The 20595-nt window shown below is 30.0% G+C and overlaps 1 protein-coding gene across 1 annotated transcript; it reads right to left on the bottom strand.

Moving 5' to 3' along the window:
• On the bottom strand, positions 7623-10151 carry LOC104713486 (trehalose-phosphate phosphatase B). The gene is made up of 10 exons (XM_010430622.2): positions 9765-10151; positions 9533-9673; positions 9357-9428; positions 9137-9229; positions 8969-9025; positions 8754-8855; positions 8452-8529; positions 8269-8338; positions 8097-8167; positions 7623-7975 (listed from the first exon to the last, which is right to left on the bottom strand). The coding sequence occupies exons 1-10, from the start codon at positions 10059-10061 to the stop codon at positions 7823-7825; spliced, it is 1134 nt and encodes a 377-aa protein (XP_010428924.1). The 5' UTR covers positions 10062-10151; the 3' UTR covers positions 7623-7822.

The following is a 20595-nucleotide window of genomic DNA, read 5'->3' as shown; positions in this document are numbered from 1 at the left end:
AATTTTTTTTTTTTTGGACAAAGCTACGTTTTTTTTTTAACAACTCATTTCTACGTTTAATATATATGCGAGCAACCAATCAAAACCTTCTCTTACAACACCCGTGGTGGTTCACGGTCACGGGGAATCATCAACATCGTAGGTACAGTACTCCTGTTGCATTTGTACGGAAATTTGTACTGCTCCACAAGCAAACCCTGTAAGGCGGCACTCTCTCTCTGGTTTAGCATTGGTGGATCATATCATGGTGTTAACATGAGGGAACATAGAAGAAACACTGTATTGTCTTGTTTTAGTCTCCTCGTCTCTATTTAAGAGGGCTTGTGAGTTCGAGCTTGAACACAAATTTCAGTGAATTTTCCTATATTAGTTTCAGAGAGACTTTTACACTATATAGAAGCCGAATTTATTAATTTTTTGTGACATTTATATTTTATTTTACACAAATAAAAAATCTCGAGATGACCTATTAGGCGACAGTTATATTTAAACATTGACTAAAGCGAATTCTGAAGACCTTTTAAGACATTACGATTATATATGTCTAGGTTCATCCTGACCCTATTGGTTTGAGGCAACAAACTGTTTTAAAAAATGTATAATTAGTGTGCTCTATGTTACAATTACTTTGAAATCTATTTATTTTTATTTCTTATATTATTTCAATATGTAAAGCTTGAGTGATGATGAGGTTAAAGTTGGGACAGGTTGTATTAATTAATGCACTTTTTGTCTTCTGAAATAATGCATGGATTTGGGAGTTGTTGTGGCGGATCTTGTCACACGTCCTTCTATGGAGATCCATACATCATATGCATGATCTAGTGGCTGAGTAGAAAATGTCTTACTCACGAGAGTAATGACTCTCGACAATAATTAGGACTGGTCTTGAATCAATTATGGCAATTCAGTTAATATGACAAGAACGTCATAATAAAGGTATAAAAAAGTATAATGCTCGCATAGAGATTTCAAATTGAGAAAACATTGAACGTTGCTAATTTAGATTACACTCCCTTTGTTCATGATATATTGGATTTGAAGAGAACACACGTGATATTAGCAACATTTTGTTATTTTACGACACTGCTTGTTTGGCTAATTATTTTATGACACCAAAGTATAAATCATTTAGAATCAAAGTATAATTTTAATTCACATTAATGTATTCGAAAGAGAGTCAATGCTGTTACTTTGTTAGTAAAAGGCAATGTTCAAGAAAGCGCTAGGCGGTATGTGGGCGGTGACCCAGCGCCTAGCGCCTAAAACGACTAGTCGGAGTTTAAACGTTTTTAGGCGGTTTAGGTGTTTACATTAAAAAATATTATATATATGATATTATATACAAAATTATGTAAAACATATGTTAGAATAAATAAATAGTAATAAATTATAAACCAAAATTAGTTAAAAATACATTTATTTAATTTAAATTAATAACATATGAACATTTATAAAGATGTATATGAATATAAAACTTAAAATTTTAAATATATTTAGTTAAAAATAAAAAATATATATTAAAATAATATTATGTAATTTTTACGCGGTCTAAGCGGTCGTTTAGACGTCTGCTGAGCGCCTAGCGCCTAGACGGCATCTAAGTGCCGTCTAGACCGTTTTCTTGAACACTGGTAAAAAGGAATCAAATGAGAAAATATTTATTGGCACGGAAAACAATGACATCTTTCAAAAAATTTACGCGATTGCCAAAAACACATCTTTCTTGGAGAAGATAACAAAAGGTACGGGTTCAATTTCCAACTTTTATTTTTTTGTCTCTTTTCTTTTTGCCTATTTTGTCTTTGTTGATTTATTGTCTTTCACAGGCAACTTGACTCTTTCTTCCACATTATTTACGTCACTGAATCATTATTTCAGCTTTAATAATAGTATTTGTTAAACTTTGTGACCACTAAAAAAAAAACTGAAATTTATGTATATTTAGTTATACATTTGTCCATGCTTTGCTCTAAGACAACTATGAGAGAGTGAACCTGTGGAATATAAAACCAGAGATTCTTTCAACCAGAATAATCCATCGAATTTTTAATTAGAAAGTTTTCGTTGAAACTAGTTTTTTTTAATAAGTTGTATTATGAAAATTACGACATTGTGTCTATACTACTACCTCTCTTTTACTTATTTTGATTTCGTCTTTAAATAGGACGAAAGCTACTGCTATTGTTATTTTTCTTCTTAAAATTATATCCAATTCACTTGATAAACAGTTTCCCTGAAATAAAATAAAAAAATTGTTCTTCAATTTTAGTATTTTAAATTACTATGCCGAATTGCCGAAATTAATAATTTAGAGAAAGTGGATATTGCTTATTCTAATTTAAATCTGGGGGACAAGTGGACAACTCAGCCGTGACAAAGACTAAACAATAGATATTTAAAGATCTTAATCATTGGCTTAATGTGTATCATTATTAGGTTTTTTCTATTCGAAATTCACAGCTAAGCTAAACTAATTAAAAATAAAATCGCCAGTTGGAATAGTGGTTTAGTTAGGCTCTGCCTCTGGTTATATAATTATAAAAGAGAAATTTGATGATAAAAAAAAAGAAAGAAAGAGAAATACAGCAATAGTTTAGCTAATTAGGCTTTGGACTTTGAAGTATATCTAATGAAAATTTGAATATGGGATGCGTATTTATCATATCATATGTATAAGAAAACGGTATATTTAGTTTTGAAAGTATACCTTCTTCACCCACTTAAGGCCAAGTTAATTGAAAAAACTTAAGTCATTAAATATAAGTATTGAGAGGCAGCAGATCAAATATTATTGGGACTAATGTTAATTAGGAATTAGCACAACACTTGGTCTGGGTCCTAATTGTTTCCGCAATTAATAATACTCTTTTGGGTTCCCTAATTATTGAACACTAAGGCCCATTATTGTACAGTTAATTTCTATATTCGAATAGGAACAACTCGTTTCATAGCTGATCTGTATAGCATTTATTGGGCCCATAAGATTTTTAATCAAGGCCTGTTAATTAAAATTTAAGGCTTTGTTTGTATTGTTGTAAGTCGTAAGATGTTTCTTATTATTATACTTGGTTTTGATACAAATGCCAATATAAATAAAATGAAGAATATAAAAACTACAATGTATGATAATAAACTATATGAGAAAAGATGGAACGAGTTTTTTTTTTTTTGTGTGTGGTTACACTCAACTTGCAGTGATATATAAATGAAACTTTTTAAATATTCGTTACTCCATTAACCCTTTACTTTAAATTGTTAGTTGGAATCTAAGAACAAAAATAGAGTACTAGTATAACAATAACCAGTAGAATCACATTGATCCGATCTAAGCAACTAACCCTATATAACTCTAGCTTCTATATTTTTATCCATAATTTGTAGTCCAATACACTACACAATAAGATTATAAAAATAAGTGCATAAGTACCTCTACTGCTGTTGCACAAAAAAAAAAAAGTACCTCTACGGCTCTACCAAATGTTTAATATGTTATCTACGTTTTTAAAACCTGAAAGCAGGTTAATTATTGGGACGAAAACTAAATCTGCTCCCCAGTGTAAGATCACTAAATCACATGGTCTGAAATCTTAATCATCCAATCAAAAGATTAATCTTTATCCTTTTTGTTAGTAAGCTAAGGGACTTCAAAAAAAAAATGTATATAGTACACAAAATTTTCTCGAGGCCTAAAAAGCCTACAACATGGGAGAAGCAAATTAATAGAGCAGATGGGAGGAGGGGACCATTAGGGTGACACGTGTGTGCTTAAAACCCTGTATTATTGCTTCACTAATTAATCGTAATTAACTTAATGTTGAGAATCTGATTAAAAATGGTCCCCGTTACCTTTTTAAGATGCGTGTTAGCTTTAATTGGTCCCTTATAGCTTTCACATGATGGGGGTTAACAGATTAAGCTGTAGTTAAGGAATTTTGAAATAACAAATTATAATATAATGCCTTGGTGTTACTTAAGGGATACAGTAAACAGTACTGGACCTAGCCTTTTTCGTCAGTTGTCACTGCTCGAAGAAGAAGGATTTAGCCATTCAGGAATCCTTCAATAGTCACTAATAAACAACAAGAAAAAAACTTATATAAACTAACATGTGTAAGCAACCAAAACAATTCAACAAAAAAAGTCTTCTAAATATTTAATATTTTACTATAATTTAAGATATAATTTGGTCTCAACTATTCTTAGGGAATATATTTTTACGACATGAAGATCCCAATTGATCTTTAAAAAAATGAAATATCATATACTAAGTAGTTAATTTGGGACACAGATCCAAAGAATAACACATGAACCCCATTGTTCATGTGAATAGTTTAGTGAGTCACTGATAGCTGTCACATAGAAAACAGACTATTATGTTTCCTCTCTTTTTTTTTTCTTTAATCTCTTCTGTATTTCTTAATTATATATGTCCATCTTTTCTTTTTGTTGTCACCATCCAAAACATCTATTCATGAATATATTGAGCCTTTAGCACAAACTTATGATTTTATTTGTCATTCCTATTGATAATACAATGTATCTTATTTTTGCTCTAGCGAGCGTCCCATCAATATCGGGATGAATAGATATTTCACACAAAAGTTTTGTAAAACCACGTCATCAAATGATTATTTTGGCTGAAACCAAAAAAAAGTTATTTGAAATACAATATTTCTAATATTTTTTCTTTCCTTACTACAAAATGTATTCTTTTTTTTTTATTCTAACTAGGTGAAGTGGTTTGCACAAAAAAACAAAAAAAAAGAAAAAAAAAAACAAAAAAACAACTAGGTGAAGTGAAACTAGCTGAAACTAATTAATTCTTGGGAGATTTTGATATATGTGGATATGGTCTTATTTATTTGGTCAATGCCTAACAACATAAATTGAGAATCATAGTAAAAAATGAATTAAGTAGAAGCAGGAGGAAGCTACCATAAAATTAAGTAGCAAATAGAGTTGATCCCAATAATTGGATGAAATCGTACTTAGTTTTATTTTTTTCAATCCAAGTCGGGCCACCAATGATGGGGTTTCTTCTTTATATAAAAATATCTCAATAAGTAATTAATATGGTAAATGTAAGTGAAGATACACACACACTTAACGGCTTTGGTTTCTTTACACGTATCGAGTCATGTCTTCTCGTGGAATGGAAGCATGTTGGTTGTCCCACTTGAAGTCCAAATATATATCTAACATATTCAAAATAAAGGATTAGTGTAAAATAACAATAGTATATAGAAGCCTTTTTATATGTTTATTTTTCATTAATTCGAACCACTTTAAGTGGATTCCAACTCCTCATTCAACCTAAGTAGTGTTACTTTATAGCGGCTTTCCTTTTCACCACCTACCATTCGAAATATAACTCACTATCCCACATATATACACACATAATATATATTGTCTTTTCGTTTAAATAATGAAAAGTTCATTTAAAAGAGAAAATAAAAGAGACCTTACTTTAACCAGATTCCTCCTTCTCCCTTTTCGTTTCTGTATGCTATCTTCATACTTATATTTTTGTTGTATTTATTTGATGGTACAATAACTTATGGCAACATGAAAATCATAATATCTGGCTGCCGCTTGTAAAGGGATAAGTCGAACAACCATTAACAAAGGGAAAGAAAGATAAGCAAATTCAGAAGTATGTGTCAGTGTTAACGCATGCACATGTACAAATCGATCGAATACCCCATTGACAAAAAGATAAAAAAGGATAGACCATTCAGAAGTATTTTCAGTAATCGCATGAACTTGACTCTTATTATTTCCCACTTGTCGAACTCCCTTACATGGTTTTAGCACGATCACTATACAGGTCAGATCTATCAGCTATGTCCATTTGGTTATCTTTATTAATAATGTATTTCTTTATTATAGATCACTTGATAGTTATGTTGGTTATCATGCACAATATATAACTTAATTAGTGTTGTTATTAAAAAGTTTGTGACTTTAGCTATATCTCAAATATCTGGAGACTATTTATTTAACAAAAGTTGCTATTAAACAAAAAAAAAATTCTCAGTATATTGCATGTTCTCGATCTGCATGCAACTTGTAATTAATGTTTTCATCTCCCTGGTTGCCATAATAATTAATTAATAATTGATACTTCACTAAAATTATAAAGAGAAATCTTTTATTAGTTACAAATTGTCAAGATCACGCAAGTAACATGTAAATGTTATGCAGTTTTCATCTGAAAAGTTTTGGATAAAGCCTGCTAACCCATCATCCTCGCTATCATAATCTATCTGTAGATATTATTTACGGTACAGTTAATCCTGTAATGTATAATATGTATTAAGGAATATCGAAATTATTGGAAAGAAAATAGGAATTAATGTACAAGTTGAAACTCTTTGACAAAAAATAATACTCTCTCCGTTTCAAAATATTAGATGTTTTAAACAAAAATACGTAGATTAAAAAACATTTACTTCTACAAATTTTAACTAATCATAAACAAGATTGTATTAAACTAATCTAAATGTTGTATAGAAAGTTGAAAACATTTTATATCATAAAACAAAATAACTTCTCTAAAATATCATATATTATGAAACGGAAGGAGTATATATTAACAAAACCCCACACAAATTGGATATAAACAAAAGTAGACCAAGCTAATATTGATCACTTTGTTGGGAAATCATAGCTTCGTCAATTTTTCTTCTCAGTGGCAGTGCCAATAGTCCAAACCCGATAGCCTATTAATAAACTTTAAGTTTCTATATATGGATAAAGTTGTTATTGATGTGTCCACCCTAAGGCATCCTTTTTTCTTCCAATAATTCGAGCTTTTTTAGGGAGTTATTCAATCCACTTCTCTCTTAAAAAAATTCGTAATTTTTACAAACGTAGTATAGATTTTATGCAGGGGGAGAAATGTAATCGTAGGTTATCCTCATAGATGGTGTGTGATGAAGAAGAAAAAAAAGAAGAGTTCCAAGATATAATTTGGGATTTGAATTTCTTGGGGTTTGCGGAAGTGTTTCATTCAGACTGTCCATAATCGTATTGTTTCAGTTTGCTTTTTGAGTATTTAAATAAACAGACAATGAGAGCTTTTCCTTCACTGCAAAACAGTACTTTCACTAATATTTAATACCTTTTCTAACTCTGTTAAAATACTATACTGTAAAACTTACAATATGTATATATTTATTTATTTTTTATATATACATATGATTTCATGTGATCAGTGACCCATACTTTCTTTTATTATTTTTACAGGGAGTTTCCTGGGAAAAAAAAAATCCAATGACATTTGGCCTGATTATTGTATTTAATGGGTGATTTTGCTTGATAGTCATGCAGTATATATATAATACGCACAGTCTAACCATCTGTAATCACTGACATTAATGTTAACTCTTTCTTAAGTATCATTAATTTCTGTTTCAAGGGTATTATATCATTATAATACAAGCATATTCCTTATTTTGTTCGTTTCACAAGTGCATGTAAACTTAGATATTTGTGAAGATTATGATTTTACAGTAACAGTACTAACGCCTTCAGTGTTGATATCTTTAACGTTTAAAGTGGTGAATTGGTATGCTGAGCAACAAGAAAGTAAAAAAAAAAAAATTAGAATGAGTAAATATTGATAATTTTTTTTTTCACTTCTAAATCGTTACACGAAATTTACAATTTTCGGTTCGATGTAGATCCAAAAAAAAAAAAAGAGTTCAGACCGAAAACACCCTCCAGGCATCAACTAAATTAAAAGGGTGTTTATTTTAACTAATAATCTACTCAAAATTTGGAAATAAACTCAGGTGTTATTTATGTTGTATGCGTTTCACTCTTCTCCCACTGTCTTCTTCTTCCACTCAACCAAACGCTTCAGGAACTCTTTAACCTGAGAAGGGTCTTTAAGAGAATAAGATGCATTGGTGTCCTTTGGAATTTTTGAGACAAGAATCCCAAAACCTTGTTCCCTTTCACGTAAAACCTATCAAAAAATTAGATATTATGGTTAATTTAGTACGTACGCTATAATAAAAAGTAGATTTGTTTTTAACATATACTCCTTTGATGGTACGAAAGCGTGTATTAATTATTTGTGACTATACCTTAAACGCATCTTCGTCGGTACGGTCATCCCCGATATACACCGGCACAACATCTTTGGAATTTTCATATCCTATTTTAATTAGATAAAATAAATAAGAGTTCACAGATCTAAAAAATTGTACTACAGTATTTGCCAAATAATAAAAATATATTTATGAGGGGTTCTCTCACCTAATGATTTTAGCAAAAAATTGAGTGCCTGGCCCTTGTCCCATTTGATCGTTGGGCGGATTTCAAGCACCTGATTTTATATACAAAAAAAAAAAGAGATTAAATAAAAGATTATTATTGATATTGAAAGAGGTTAGTTTTCTGATGACTAGTAAAAAAGAGGAGATGAAAGATTACTTTTACCTTTCTACCTTGGTTTAGTTTCAGCTCTGGATAATCAGTAAGAACTGACTTCACTACTTCGGCTAGCGTATCCCATCTCTGTTACAACAAACATGTACATAAATAATTTGTTCTCTATGCACAAATTAAAATATAACCGGTGTTTAACGATAGTGTTTTATTTGAAAATTAGGTGCTACATTACCAAAACATACATGAATAAGTCTTAAGTACTTCGGGCTAAAAACAAGAAATAGTTTGGACCATTTATCTTTTTCAAATAAGAGAACCTTTTTTTTTTCATCATAATATTTGTTCTTTACCTTCTCATCAACACGTCTAAAATGTACGGACAGACAAAACTTGTTGTTCTCCACCATAGCCCCAGGGATCCATTTTGTCTTTTCCTCTAAAATCTTAACCACCTGAAATTATTTATATCCCCACAGAGTTAAATAAATTTTACTGTTTTAACCATCGTACGTAATTCGATTTTGTTATATATATATATATTTTTTAAAGAATCTAAAAAATGTACCTTTTCGATCATTGGTAAAAACTCACGTGCAGGTTGAAACAGCACTCTTTCGTTACTCTATGAACATTTCAACAAAACAAAACAAACAAACAAAAAAATTCTTTAGAATCAGATTATTAATTAAATTATTTATTTTATATGTCGAGTTTTGTGCATCTGTTTTCACACCTGGCCGTAATTATTTTCTTTGGTCGGACCTTCAATGTCCATGCCGTGGCTTCCGGCATAGTAAATCTCGTTTAATTTCACAAACCTACGAACCTGAAAAAAATAAAGAAAAAAATAAGCATATATTTTCAATTATATATCGTAGTACATAGCATTAATACGTAAACTAAATGATTTTTGATGTATAAAAATAGTAAATATTTGGTAAAATGTAATGTACCTTATCAATGGATCGTCCGGTGACAATAGCAGTAGGGAAATGTAAAGCGACGTCTTTTACAACACCTCGCATCTGTAAGAAAAAGTATACATTTATTAATCCAAAAACAATAATAATTAATAATGAATCCCAAAAAAAAAACTCTGTGAGCCATGGAAGGGATAGAGAATAAAAACCTCATGGGTAATGAAAGCTTTGTCGGGATCTTCAACTATGGGAGAAAGAGTTCCGTCGTAATCAAGAAACATAACAATCTGTTTCCCTTTAGCAGCATTCACAATTTCATCAAACATACTTAAAGCCGAAGGAAATCGAACCTAATTAAACCAAAACAAGATTGAGTAATTAATATTCAGATTTCAGAATCCGGCAAAATGAGTAATTAATAATATTCAGATTTTAACGTACGATCCAAGACGTTTTGTCATCGTTATCTGAAACAGAGTCAAGGGAAGAGGATCTGAGACGTGTAGGGGAAGAATCACGCATGGAATCGACCCAAGATGTAGTAATCTTTGGAGCAACAACTAAGTTACTGTTGTTGTTGTCAGCTGCTTCAAGAAGTTTCAAGAACTTTCGACGAGGGAAGGTAAAGTAAGTGGGGAATGAATTAGAGAACAGAGGAGAGTTCGAGACAGAGACAGTGATGGTTTGCAAACCCAAGATGGGTTTTCTGTCGGACACGATGACATTCTGGTTAGTCATAATCTTCTTGTTGAGACAGAGAAGACAGAGAAAGATAGAGATAGATAGATGTAGAGAGATAGAGAGAGAGAGAGGGTGAGGAGGAAGAAATGGTGAAGGAGGAGAAGAGGAATTTATAAGGACAAGTGTGAGAAGAAGGTAGAGAGAAGACAAAAGAAATAGGAAATAAAAAACTCCATCTACCATTGGTGGCTCCCTCTGTATCTTTTTGGCCACATTATGCCTCTGTCTCTCTCTCTCTTTCTCTATTTTTTTCACTCTCCCTTTGGATCCTTGAAAAATAGTTATTTAGGTTTTTTTAAGCATGCTCTTTTATCGTGAGTCTTATTTAATAATTTACCAATGTGAATGAAAAAAAATACAGATATGGTGTATATGGAAACTTAAGATATTGGAAAACAAATTGATTTATCATTAATAAATTATCATAAGCAATTTAAAAAAAAAAAAAAAATTGTTGTTCGGTGTCCATACGGTAAAACTATTTTTATGATTTTTTTTTTTTTTTTTGAGGTAGACTGTGTTAATTGAGCTCGAGTCTTGGCAGAAAAAAACCAAGTAATTCCATCTGTGTTGAAAACATTATGAATTTCTTGATCTAAACAAATGCGTCTAATCATACTCATAATTGGTCTATATTTTTAATTAAGTAGCATGCGATATGAGCTTTTGATAGCACACGAAAAAGACCCCTTTTTATTGTTAAGATATCAAAAATGTTGTTGTTTTAATCATCCGAGCTACATTGTTTTTTTTTTTTTAATTAGAGTTATTTGTATGTGGTTTTAATCAATAATTGAGAGGGTTACTTTAGCTTACTAGTCAGCTAAAATTAATGTGACGGTTGTATAATACGTGCAGACGTTAATCATGTGTAAAATGTGGTAATTATTTGTTGGAATGGTGGTCGTTTCAATATGTTTGTTTATTTATTCCAAGTCTTCTTTTATGTTTTGAATATATGAACTCTTTATTCTTTTGATAGAAAATGATGGTAAGGAACGTAATGAACGAAAAAGGCGTAAAATGTTATTAAAATATGTATCACTAACCAATTGAGTTTTAATTTGAGGGTTATTCGGAATTCTTAGATTACACATCAAAGTATAAATAAATTCAGAAATTTAATCAAAAACCATATCTCTACATGATATCGCCTATATTCGTAAGATCGGGAATCAAGAAAAGTTTGGATTTTACGGAAAAAGTATTTGTGCATATGTAATGCATTATTAGATGTGATCTATCTCGATTTCTTTTAAAGGACATTACAACTCTTTAGTACTTGGGGTTGTAATGAAAGATTTCAGTGATCTCCAAAAATACGAAATGATAGGGAAAAAGAAGCAGAATATTTTTCTATAGAAGGATCAATGTATATATATAATCGCATATACATATCTTACATTCTTATTACATCTTTTGGAATGGACGAATGGTACTTGAGTACTTCGGATTCTTTAACATTGATCAGTCTATTAATATTTATGTTACAAATAAGTATGGAAAGGCAGCAATTCAATAAAGAATTAGTAGAGCACTTGTATGAAAGTATAGTATACGTATGCATGTGTTATGTGTATTTTTATACGTATTAGTTCAATAAAGATGCGGTAATGAAATTTATATAGTTCGAGTAATGCGGCGATGGTTATGACTTATGAGTTATGACTATGAGCCTATGACGAACTGAGTTATAAATATCGTTTGCCTGTCTAACTATCACATGCGTTATAATAACAACCAGCCATAGCACACAGATCCATTTGTACGGTTTACCGAACTAGCGGAAATGGGAACTCTTGTTTTGGGCACTTAAATAGGAATCTTTAAGCAGCCCGCTTTTAATTAGACCTAAAGTAGACCTAATTAAAAACAGGAAAAGACAAAGAAATAGAGCGAAACGCCCACAGGAACTAAAACGATTGCACCAAATCTATCTAATAGTTTGCGGTATTCAATCGAAACTAATAGCTATAAACTCTCTTTAGTTTTGTAAATGAGAAAATCGTACATAATTCCTACGTGTATCACTTTTCTGTTTCATTGTTTTTTTCATTGCATGCACTTGTTTGTATTTTACGTACGGATTCACACTTAAATGTATATAATTAATTACTACCACTATTCCCGACGGTTTGTTGTCCTTCTTTTAGAACTTCTCTAATTAAATTACGTCAAATTGGTATTTGAATACAATTTCATAGCTAAAGACGACCACATGGGTCAACATTCTTGACTTTCGTTACTTGAGAATCCACAAAGGGCACAAAATTAGAAACCCTTTAGATTTCTTGTTCCGTCGGGGACAACCACTTTGTATTTAGTAAGTATTAAACTATTAATTTTTAATTAAAAATAATTTTCATTGGCATATTCTATATATTCATTGTATTTCAAGTTTTCAACTAACTTGTACTTATATAAAACACAGTCATAAACACATGAGTGGACGTTTCTGATCATTTTCATGCTGTTAATTAAGACATTGTGCGTTTGTGGTTTGCTTTATTTGTTTGCTTAATTATTAGTATCTTTCTATTTGGCGGCGGTTAGAGAAAAGCTAAATTAGGCATTGTTGGGTTCATGAACTAATCACCATAACCCAAAAAGTTTCATTGTAAATAGTTCCATATACCAAATTATATTCTCTGACACGATGAAACTTCGATCTATGTGTGTTCCCTTTCAATACATGATTATTTTAAGTATTAGGATTTTGATCCAAAATTGTATCTCACATAACATTTTCTAAACAGACATAAAAGGTATATACAAATGGTGATCCACTTTCAGCGTGAGAAATATATTTGTTTTACACCATCACGGATCTTTGTACGATAAAAATAATTTATAATTTACAATTTTTCTTTGTTTTATAGCTTTTTACAATAAAAAGAAGCAATGAAAAACAAACATAGGCAAACTACCTAAAGTATGTATATATATATCGAACAATTAAGCAAGCGCTTTAAGTCGTTGGGCTCAAGATCAGGTCCAAAAGAATTTGCTTCACTCATACATAGTTCCTCCAGATTCTGTTTGTCTAAGGAAAAAGAACACGTTTCAGAAACAACGTAAGGATGAACTAACGAATGAATATTGTCAATACGCTCCTAGTTTACTTGTTAGCGTAAATAACGTACGATTTTTTAACCCTACAATGTAATGTTTTAAACCATGATCTTTTTGGGTGGAAATGAATTAATGTCTAGAAGAAGGGTTGAATCGATAACGAGGATACTAATTAATAAGGTTTACGTATATGGTTTGACAACTAATTATTACAGATTTTACACACGCATGTGAGTTAAAATCAAACGTTTTCAAAACTCACGGTACTTTTCATCAGATATAAAACTAACATAAAAGAAGACTTAGGTTGCTAAGCCATTTGTTAAATAAATTAAAACTATAATTACTATTGATGTGTAAGTTGAATAATTTATTTAAGAGAATGAATATTTTGATTAAGGGTCCCCATTCCACAAAGAGACATTAGAATAACTTTCTTATTAAGGAAGATTTTTGTTTTTTTTTAATAAAAATTTGTTCGCATGGTCCATGCACGGTGGTCCTTTCTCTTCTAGAACTCCCTAATTCCATTCTTTTTTAATTTACAAGGACACTTTTTTACTGCTATTTATATATGAGAGAATTATCCATGGTAACTTACTTTTTTTAATGATTAACCAGGCTAACCTCTTTTTATTTTTATTTTTAGACTAACTCACTTTTTGTGTAATAATTTTCATAATATCAAAAATGTCCTTTGCTATTTTTTTTTCAAATGATAAATATATATGGTTCATAAAATTATTAAAATTAAATTTCAATATCTAAATATTTGTGGAAATATATTAATTGTTTAAAACCTAATATAATAGAATTAACCTTGAATCGACTTTTCATTCTCCACAATATAAGATCTCTTACGTCTTTTTATTTTTGATTAGTTTTAGTTGTTCAAGTTTATTGAATTTTTGGGCTGAATTATATTTGTGAAGTCTACCGAAATATAAAGACTTAACAAAAATTTAGATTTACTCCGCAGATTAGCTATAAATTTACTTAATATATTATATATATTTTTTTAGTTTACTCTGTTTTTTTTTGTTTTTTTCTAATTTTCTTGTTACTATCTGTTTAACTTTATCCACACAGTAATTGATAAAAATATCCCGAAAATGTCAAAATAAATATGAAAATGACTTTTAATAGTAATTAATTACATGCGGAGGACGAACGATAATCGAAAAAAAAAAACAGACTACTGTATCAGCTTAGCAGTACGATATCGTTTTGATTTTTTTTCTTACTGTTTTCTGTTTTTAGCTTAACGTTAAGATACCGTTTGACTCTCATGTCACCACGTAAAAATGCTATGTCAGAAACTCATAGTGTCACGTGTCATTTCAGTAGGATCGAGATTAACTAAGAACAGTATTATTTATTGCTTATTATTACTAATTATTAGTATAAAAGAACTTGGGAGATTTGGTTCATAATCTCTTAGTACCAAATGTCTGACAAAACTTAAAAATAAACTCGAAGATATGTACGAACGAACGATATATTTTCCGATTTCTTCACCGTCATTCAGATTTTGTTTATAATATATGCTTCCCGATTAGTGATGAAAACAATAAAAATGTGTGAGTGTTCATATCATGCGTAAAGAATTTGGTAAATTGCCTAAGTTTTCTAGTCTTAATTAGGAGAGATCTATAGACCCGAGCAGTGCCTTTATTTTTTGACTTTTCACTAATAAATCCCAACTCAAGTTTATTCGAATCAGGAAAAATTAGATTTAGAGAGTGACTTGTAGTTATATAATATAGTAAATTCATAGAATCAAAATCTTCGTTTTGTTTAATCTGCGATTACCTCTGATTCTTTTGTCTATAAAAATTATACGAATATAATCGAAAAGAGTTATTTTGTGTAATCAAATCAAATTACGTAATTCGATTAAAATTCAACGGTAAGATTCGTACGGTTAGAACTAAATATTAATGTACGTAAACACAATAGTATTTTTTTGTTATTCGTTTTTTTTTCTCACAATAATTTGGTTTTATAAAACATGTGAATGTGTCTCCATCTCACAGCTCCTCAATTTGTGCATACGTGGCTATCTATTATTTTCCCACTTGCACAAATATTTAGTTGTTATATATTTTTTTTTTGTTAACTTTCATTTTTTTTCTTCCTTTCCTGATAATCTGGTTCTTTTATATCTGCTAATGTTATTTTATTTGTGTATTGTTAAGTTAACCAGCTTCAAAACTAAACTAGATTATAATCTATACTAGCTCTGTTAATACATACAAAATACATAAACTCTCATATTTCAGTAAATTTATTACTGTTAGAGAAATGTTTTCATTAAGAAAAGGAGATCTATTTTTTTCTAAATTATCTATGATAGTCACAATCTCATATAATATCAGTTTGTAAATTACTGTTTGGCTCATTCCCAATGCTAATTAAAAAAAAGGACAAAACAAAACTGAAGATTTGTTAGTCTCTTCGATGAAGCATAGGGCCACATTTCAACTGTCTTGCCCCATGAGCTAAAGGAGCTTATTTCTTTAGTGTTCTTTCTTTCCAAATGTTTATATATATTCAATGTTAGTTTGATTGTTTTTAAATAATACTATACCATCATTGTTCTTTTTGCCACGGTGCGATCAATAATATCATATACTGTTTTATTTGATATGAAGAATATTTAAACTCACTCGAACCAACAAAATAGAAATGGATCGAGTAGTTTTTACAGTCTATATATGAAATGGTAAGCTATCTTTTCCAAGATGTTTATCTGATTAAAAAACAAGTTTTGCAAAATTGTTTAAATGAATACAAAGTAATGTAGTGAGTTGAATTACATTTAAGTTTAGGAACTAACATTATGTTCCATTAAAATTATATTCTGTTGATTTTCATATTTTTAGATCTAATATATGAATTTTATTAAATTTGTTAGGCCGATTCCTTGTAAGGAGGGAAATCTTACTAAATTATTTATATGTTCACATGTACAGATCGAGTAATGAGTATGCATCCTAAAATACAAAACTAATAGTATAAGTTTAACTTAAAAAAATATTTTTGATTTTTCGAAATAGATAGTATAATAAGAGGTCATTGTCATATATATTTCTTATTTTGTGCACCACATTAGAAAACTTTAGAAGAAAAGCAGAACACTCAAACGTACTAGATTATTTGGATATCAACATTGTAATATTTCTATCTAGAAATTATATATAACGGAAAAAAGAAACACACAAGTCGTGTATATTCCCTACAAAAGGACACAAAATCCTGAAAAAGAATAAACAAACAATTTATCAACATATATATGATCGTCTCTTAGTTCAAAAAAATAAAATATATATGATCGTCTCAAAACAAACGTTGACGAAAGATTATGCTTTACAATTTACAACTTAACATAGTACTCAACATACTGGTCTATTGATCCAAACTAAGGCTCTGCAAGAGTTTAAGTAGGTTACAGAACATTGTTGAATTTCTGAAAAACATAGCTGCACAGTTCAGAAGAAAAAAACTATAAAGTTTTTCAAAATAACGCTAGTTAATATTATGAACTATGAAGTATAGTAGTATACCATGCTGAACACTGTTGAATTCCACTATTACTCCGTTTGAACATATTGCCGCCAACTTCGACTTCGCATCATTCTCCGTGAATAATTAAACTAGATGAATGTTGCATAAAAAGAAAAAAGAAAGAAACTGAATAAATGTCTATTGGGTACTATAGTGGTCGGTTTTATTGGAAAATATACTAAAGTTTGAATATATTTATTTTAGGCAAAAATTTATAGTATATTACATTTTTTTTTGTGGCATGCACAATAATTAGTAGTATTTGATTTGATGGAAGAAAAATTAGGAAAACAAAGTAAAGTCATGTGAAGACACATGTAATTAGTTTGGTAGAAACTGATGAAAGATATACTTAACTATTTTGACAAACAAAAAGAAAAAAGAGAGGGGGATATACTTAACTATTACAGAGTTAGGTCTGAATAGCGTTTCCAACTAATGACTTAAAACGACATGAAAACTTTTGTTTTTGTTTTGGTGAACCGAGTAACATTAAACTACTTGTGATATAGTATTTTGTTTTTCTGTCGCTTAATATTTTTCTAATTAATTAAGCAAAATCAATATTTTGCCAACCACCGAATTAATCCTTAGCTTGTACAATACACTCCTGAATATGTAACATATTTAATTCGTGTTAACTGTTTTATCCATATTAAAAAGTGATATAGATATGTATAAACATAAATTAAAAATGTCACCAATCATAATCTGTTTTGGAAAAATTAAATTAAAATTTTGTTGAATTGTGATTGATTTAGAGTTTTGAGTTACTTCATTTGTAAAATTGTTGAAGTGTACTATATTAGATATGAATGTAACATGCATGTTAGAAGTTTACATATATTCATAAAATAAGAGATCAGATATAACATATCTATGTCAACCACCATATTGACCCTTAGCTAGTCGGCTAGTCCAACACATACTAGAATATGAAACATATTTATTATATTATATATAAAGACAAACTCTTTCTATTTATCATGAATATTATAAATCTAACAACAGAAACAACTTTAAGAAAGCAACAGCAACAAATATTTTGTTTTCGTTTCCAACTGTGCTAATATAATAATTATATAGAATATATATATATATAGATTAGAATTATATACTAGTTTCTGTTGTAAAAAAAAAAAAGGAATTATATACTAGTTTCAAATTTGGAAATTATATTAGAATTAAGTGTTAGGAATCAGATCCAAATGTGAATCACACTTTCTTAACAATACCAAACAAACAAACAAAAACTATTCGGAAATTCGGAATGCATTATTGTTGTAATTATGTCTTCTACTTAATATATATATTTTTTAGGTATATGATCACGTCCCCGATAATCTCTTCTCGTCCCAACTATTATTTCCACTGCTGTGCTATAAATTCATACATTGTTTTGGAGGTGAATCGCAATAGGAAAGAGCATGTTATTTCATACTTTACAAATTACAAATTATTTATCTTTGCTTTTGTAAAATGGAGGTTTTCAAGATTTGCCACGAACGGAACGTTTTTGCTTTGCTTATTTAAATAGGAATATCTGATTGGTAATTGTACTTTGAGTTCCTTTTGCGGGGAGGCAAAAAATAATATTATCTTACCTATAAATTATAATTAATTGTTGACAAATAAAATATACTAATTAATTAGGATTATGTTAATAATTTTTTGAAATACTCGATTGATAAGCTAGTTCCTAGTAGTGGACACATTTGTCCGTTTTACGGTACACACTAAGCTCTTTGTCATTTCCAACTAAGTTTTTGATCTTTAGTACCAAAGTCTCTCGATGTAACGTCAAAATCTTAAGCATTTACTTGAAATAAGTTACTTTTTTTTTTTTTTTAAGTCCACAAATTAGTGCATTCTCTGGTTTAGTTTTGTTTATTTAGACTCTATTTTTCTATACTAATATGCTTTCTTTCTTTTTTTTTTTTTGAACAACATACTAATAATATACTTTAGAAATAGAATTAATAACATAACTTTCGACAAGTGCCTACAGTTTTTAATTAAGTTGTATAATTTTGTACCAAACACAAACATGAGGTGATAGTTCATTAAGAGACCTTTTTTTTTACTCTTTCACATATATATCGTGGAGTTCATCTGTCCTGTGTTTATGTTTTGCGATAATTATTTAAAACGGAAAAAGAACATATTTTACTCTTGACTCTGACTTTGACTGGCTACAAACAAGAAGCAAACGACTTGTGGATGCGACGCTAAATATCGGGCTAGCAATGATCCATCGAAGGACCGGACACAATTATAGCCCATACTGCGAAACCCATTAAAAGTTGATAAGATAGCAGAATGATTGTCTGATTTATTGTGGAATTTTTCGGTTTCAAATCTTGCGGTTCAAAATATTCACTCTTAACAATAACAATATTTATGTTTTATATCATTATGGGCCTTCATGAAATATTAGGTTCGTTGGGCTAATTTAAACGGAGCCCATAAGTTTGAAAGTTTTATAAGATTGATTATTATGAATAAAGAGAGTTGCAGGAACAAAGTACTCTTTTAACTCAAGATTACCATTTGAAAATGTTGTTGTTGGGCTTGTTTCTCTTATCAAATCTGAGGTTCTTGTTGTGTTTAGATTTAATATTTAATCTCGGGATCTGTAAAATTTTGTAATTGTCAAATGTTTATTTATTTTTATTTTTTTTGACAATCAAACTTCATATATTAAATTATCAGAGATGACTCTCTTCAACAGAGAGCCAGTTAGGTACCGACGAGCTTACATGGAAAAAACAGAAACTTTGTGCTCTTGCATATTTCGCAAGTTTATCGGCACGGATCTTATCCTCTCTAGGAATATATCTAATACTAAAATTAGCAAATCTATCTCTGAAATGAGTAAAATCCTTCAATTCTGATGAAAAGGTCAGCCAATCCTCAATATTTGACGTCATCCTTAGGAGGTCTGAACAATCCGTAACAACAAGAGTTTTATCCAAGTTCAGCGCTAATAAGCATTCCATAGTCCAAATAAGGGTATCTAACTCTGCATGTAAAGGGGATAAACTTCTGCACGATCCTTTTAGCCCCATGTGCAGGATTCTATCACTGATAGACACAATCCAACCATGTCCACTCCTATCCGCCTCTTTATGCTAAAATCCATCTATAAAACATACAAGAGATTCTTGTGGAATTGGGGTTGAAGATATGCATGCTTCAACTACCACTGGTGCTAAGTCTCTATTATTTGCTCTTCTCCAAACTTCTTCTTCTTGGATAGCTTTCTCAAATCTATCTTGCGGAAATTCAGAGATATTTTCAAACACTTTCTTGTTTCTTTTATCAAATGTTATTAGTATAAGTTGTCAATAAAAATCCTTGAATTGTGTTTTTTCTTTTTGTTAACTTGGTTAAATCTACATTGAAACTGAAAACTATAAATTGAAGAATGATATTTACTAAAAATGGATACATCTACTCAGGCTGATAACTTTTTATTCAACATCCATCCCACACGTCAACAAACAATAATGGTGCTAGCGAATTCAATGCAATGTGATAAAAATACAACAACATGGGTTGAAAAAAAGATCCATGTGAAAGTCTGAAAGAGAAGAGAAATGGAGTGTGAACATAATCTTTGGTGGGGGCTCCTTTTGGGTGTTGTGTGCCTTTCAAACTTTCCATCTTTATGCCTTCCTTTGCGTAATTTGGAATTCTCTTCTAGTTGCTACTTATATAATATATTACTATTACATATAGAAAATATATAGATTCCTCCGTAAAATTGTTTTGAAATGTTATTGAGAAAAAGTTATGAAGAAACAATAATTTTTGTATTATCCTTTTTACCACCTTTTGTGTATAGGCGAAAATCCCATATATACTCTTTTTTTTTTTTTTGAAAATATGC

This window comes from Camelina sativa, chromosome 9 (assembly GCF_000633955.1).
Source record: "Camelina sativa cultivar DH55 chromosome 9, Cs, whole genome shotgun sequence".
NCBI lineage: Eukaryota > Viridiplantae > Streptophyta > Magnoliopsida > Brassicales > Brassicaceae > Camelina > Camelina sativa.
Note: the sequence above shows the minus strand (reverse complement) of the source record. Positions and strands in the feature narration are given on the sequence as shown.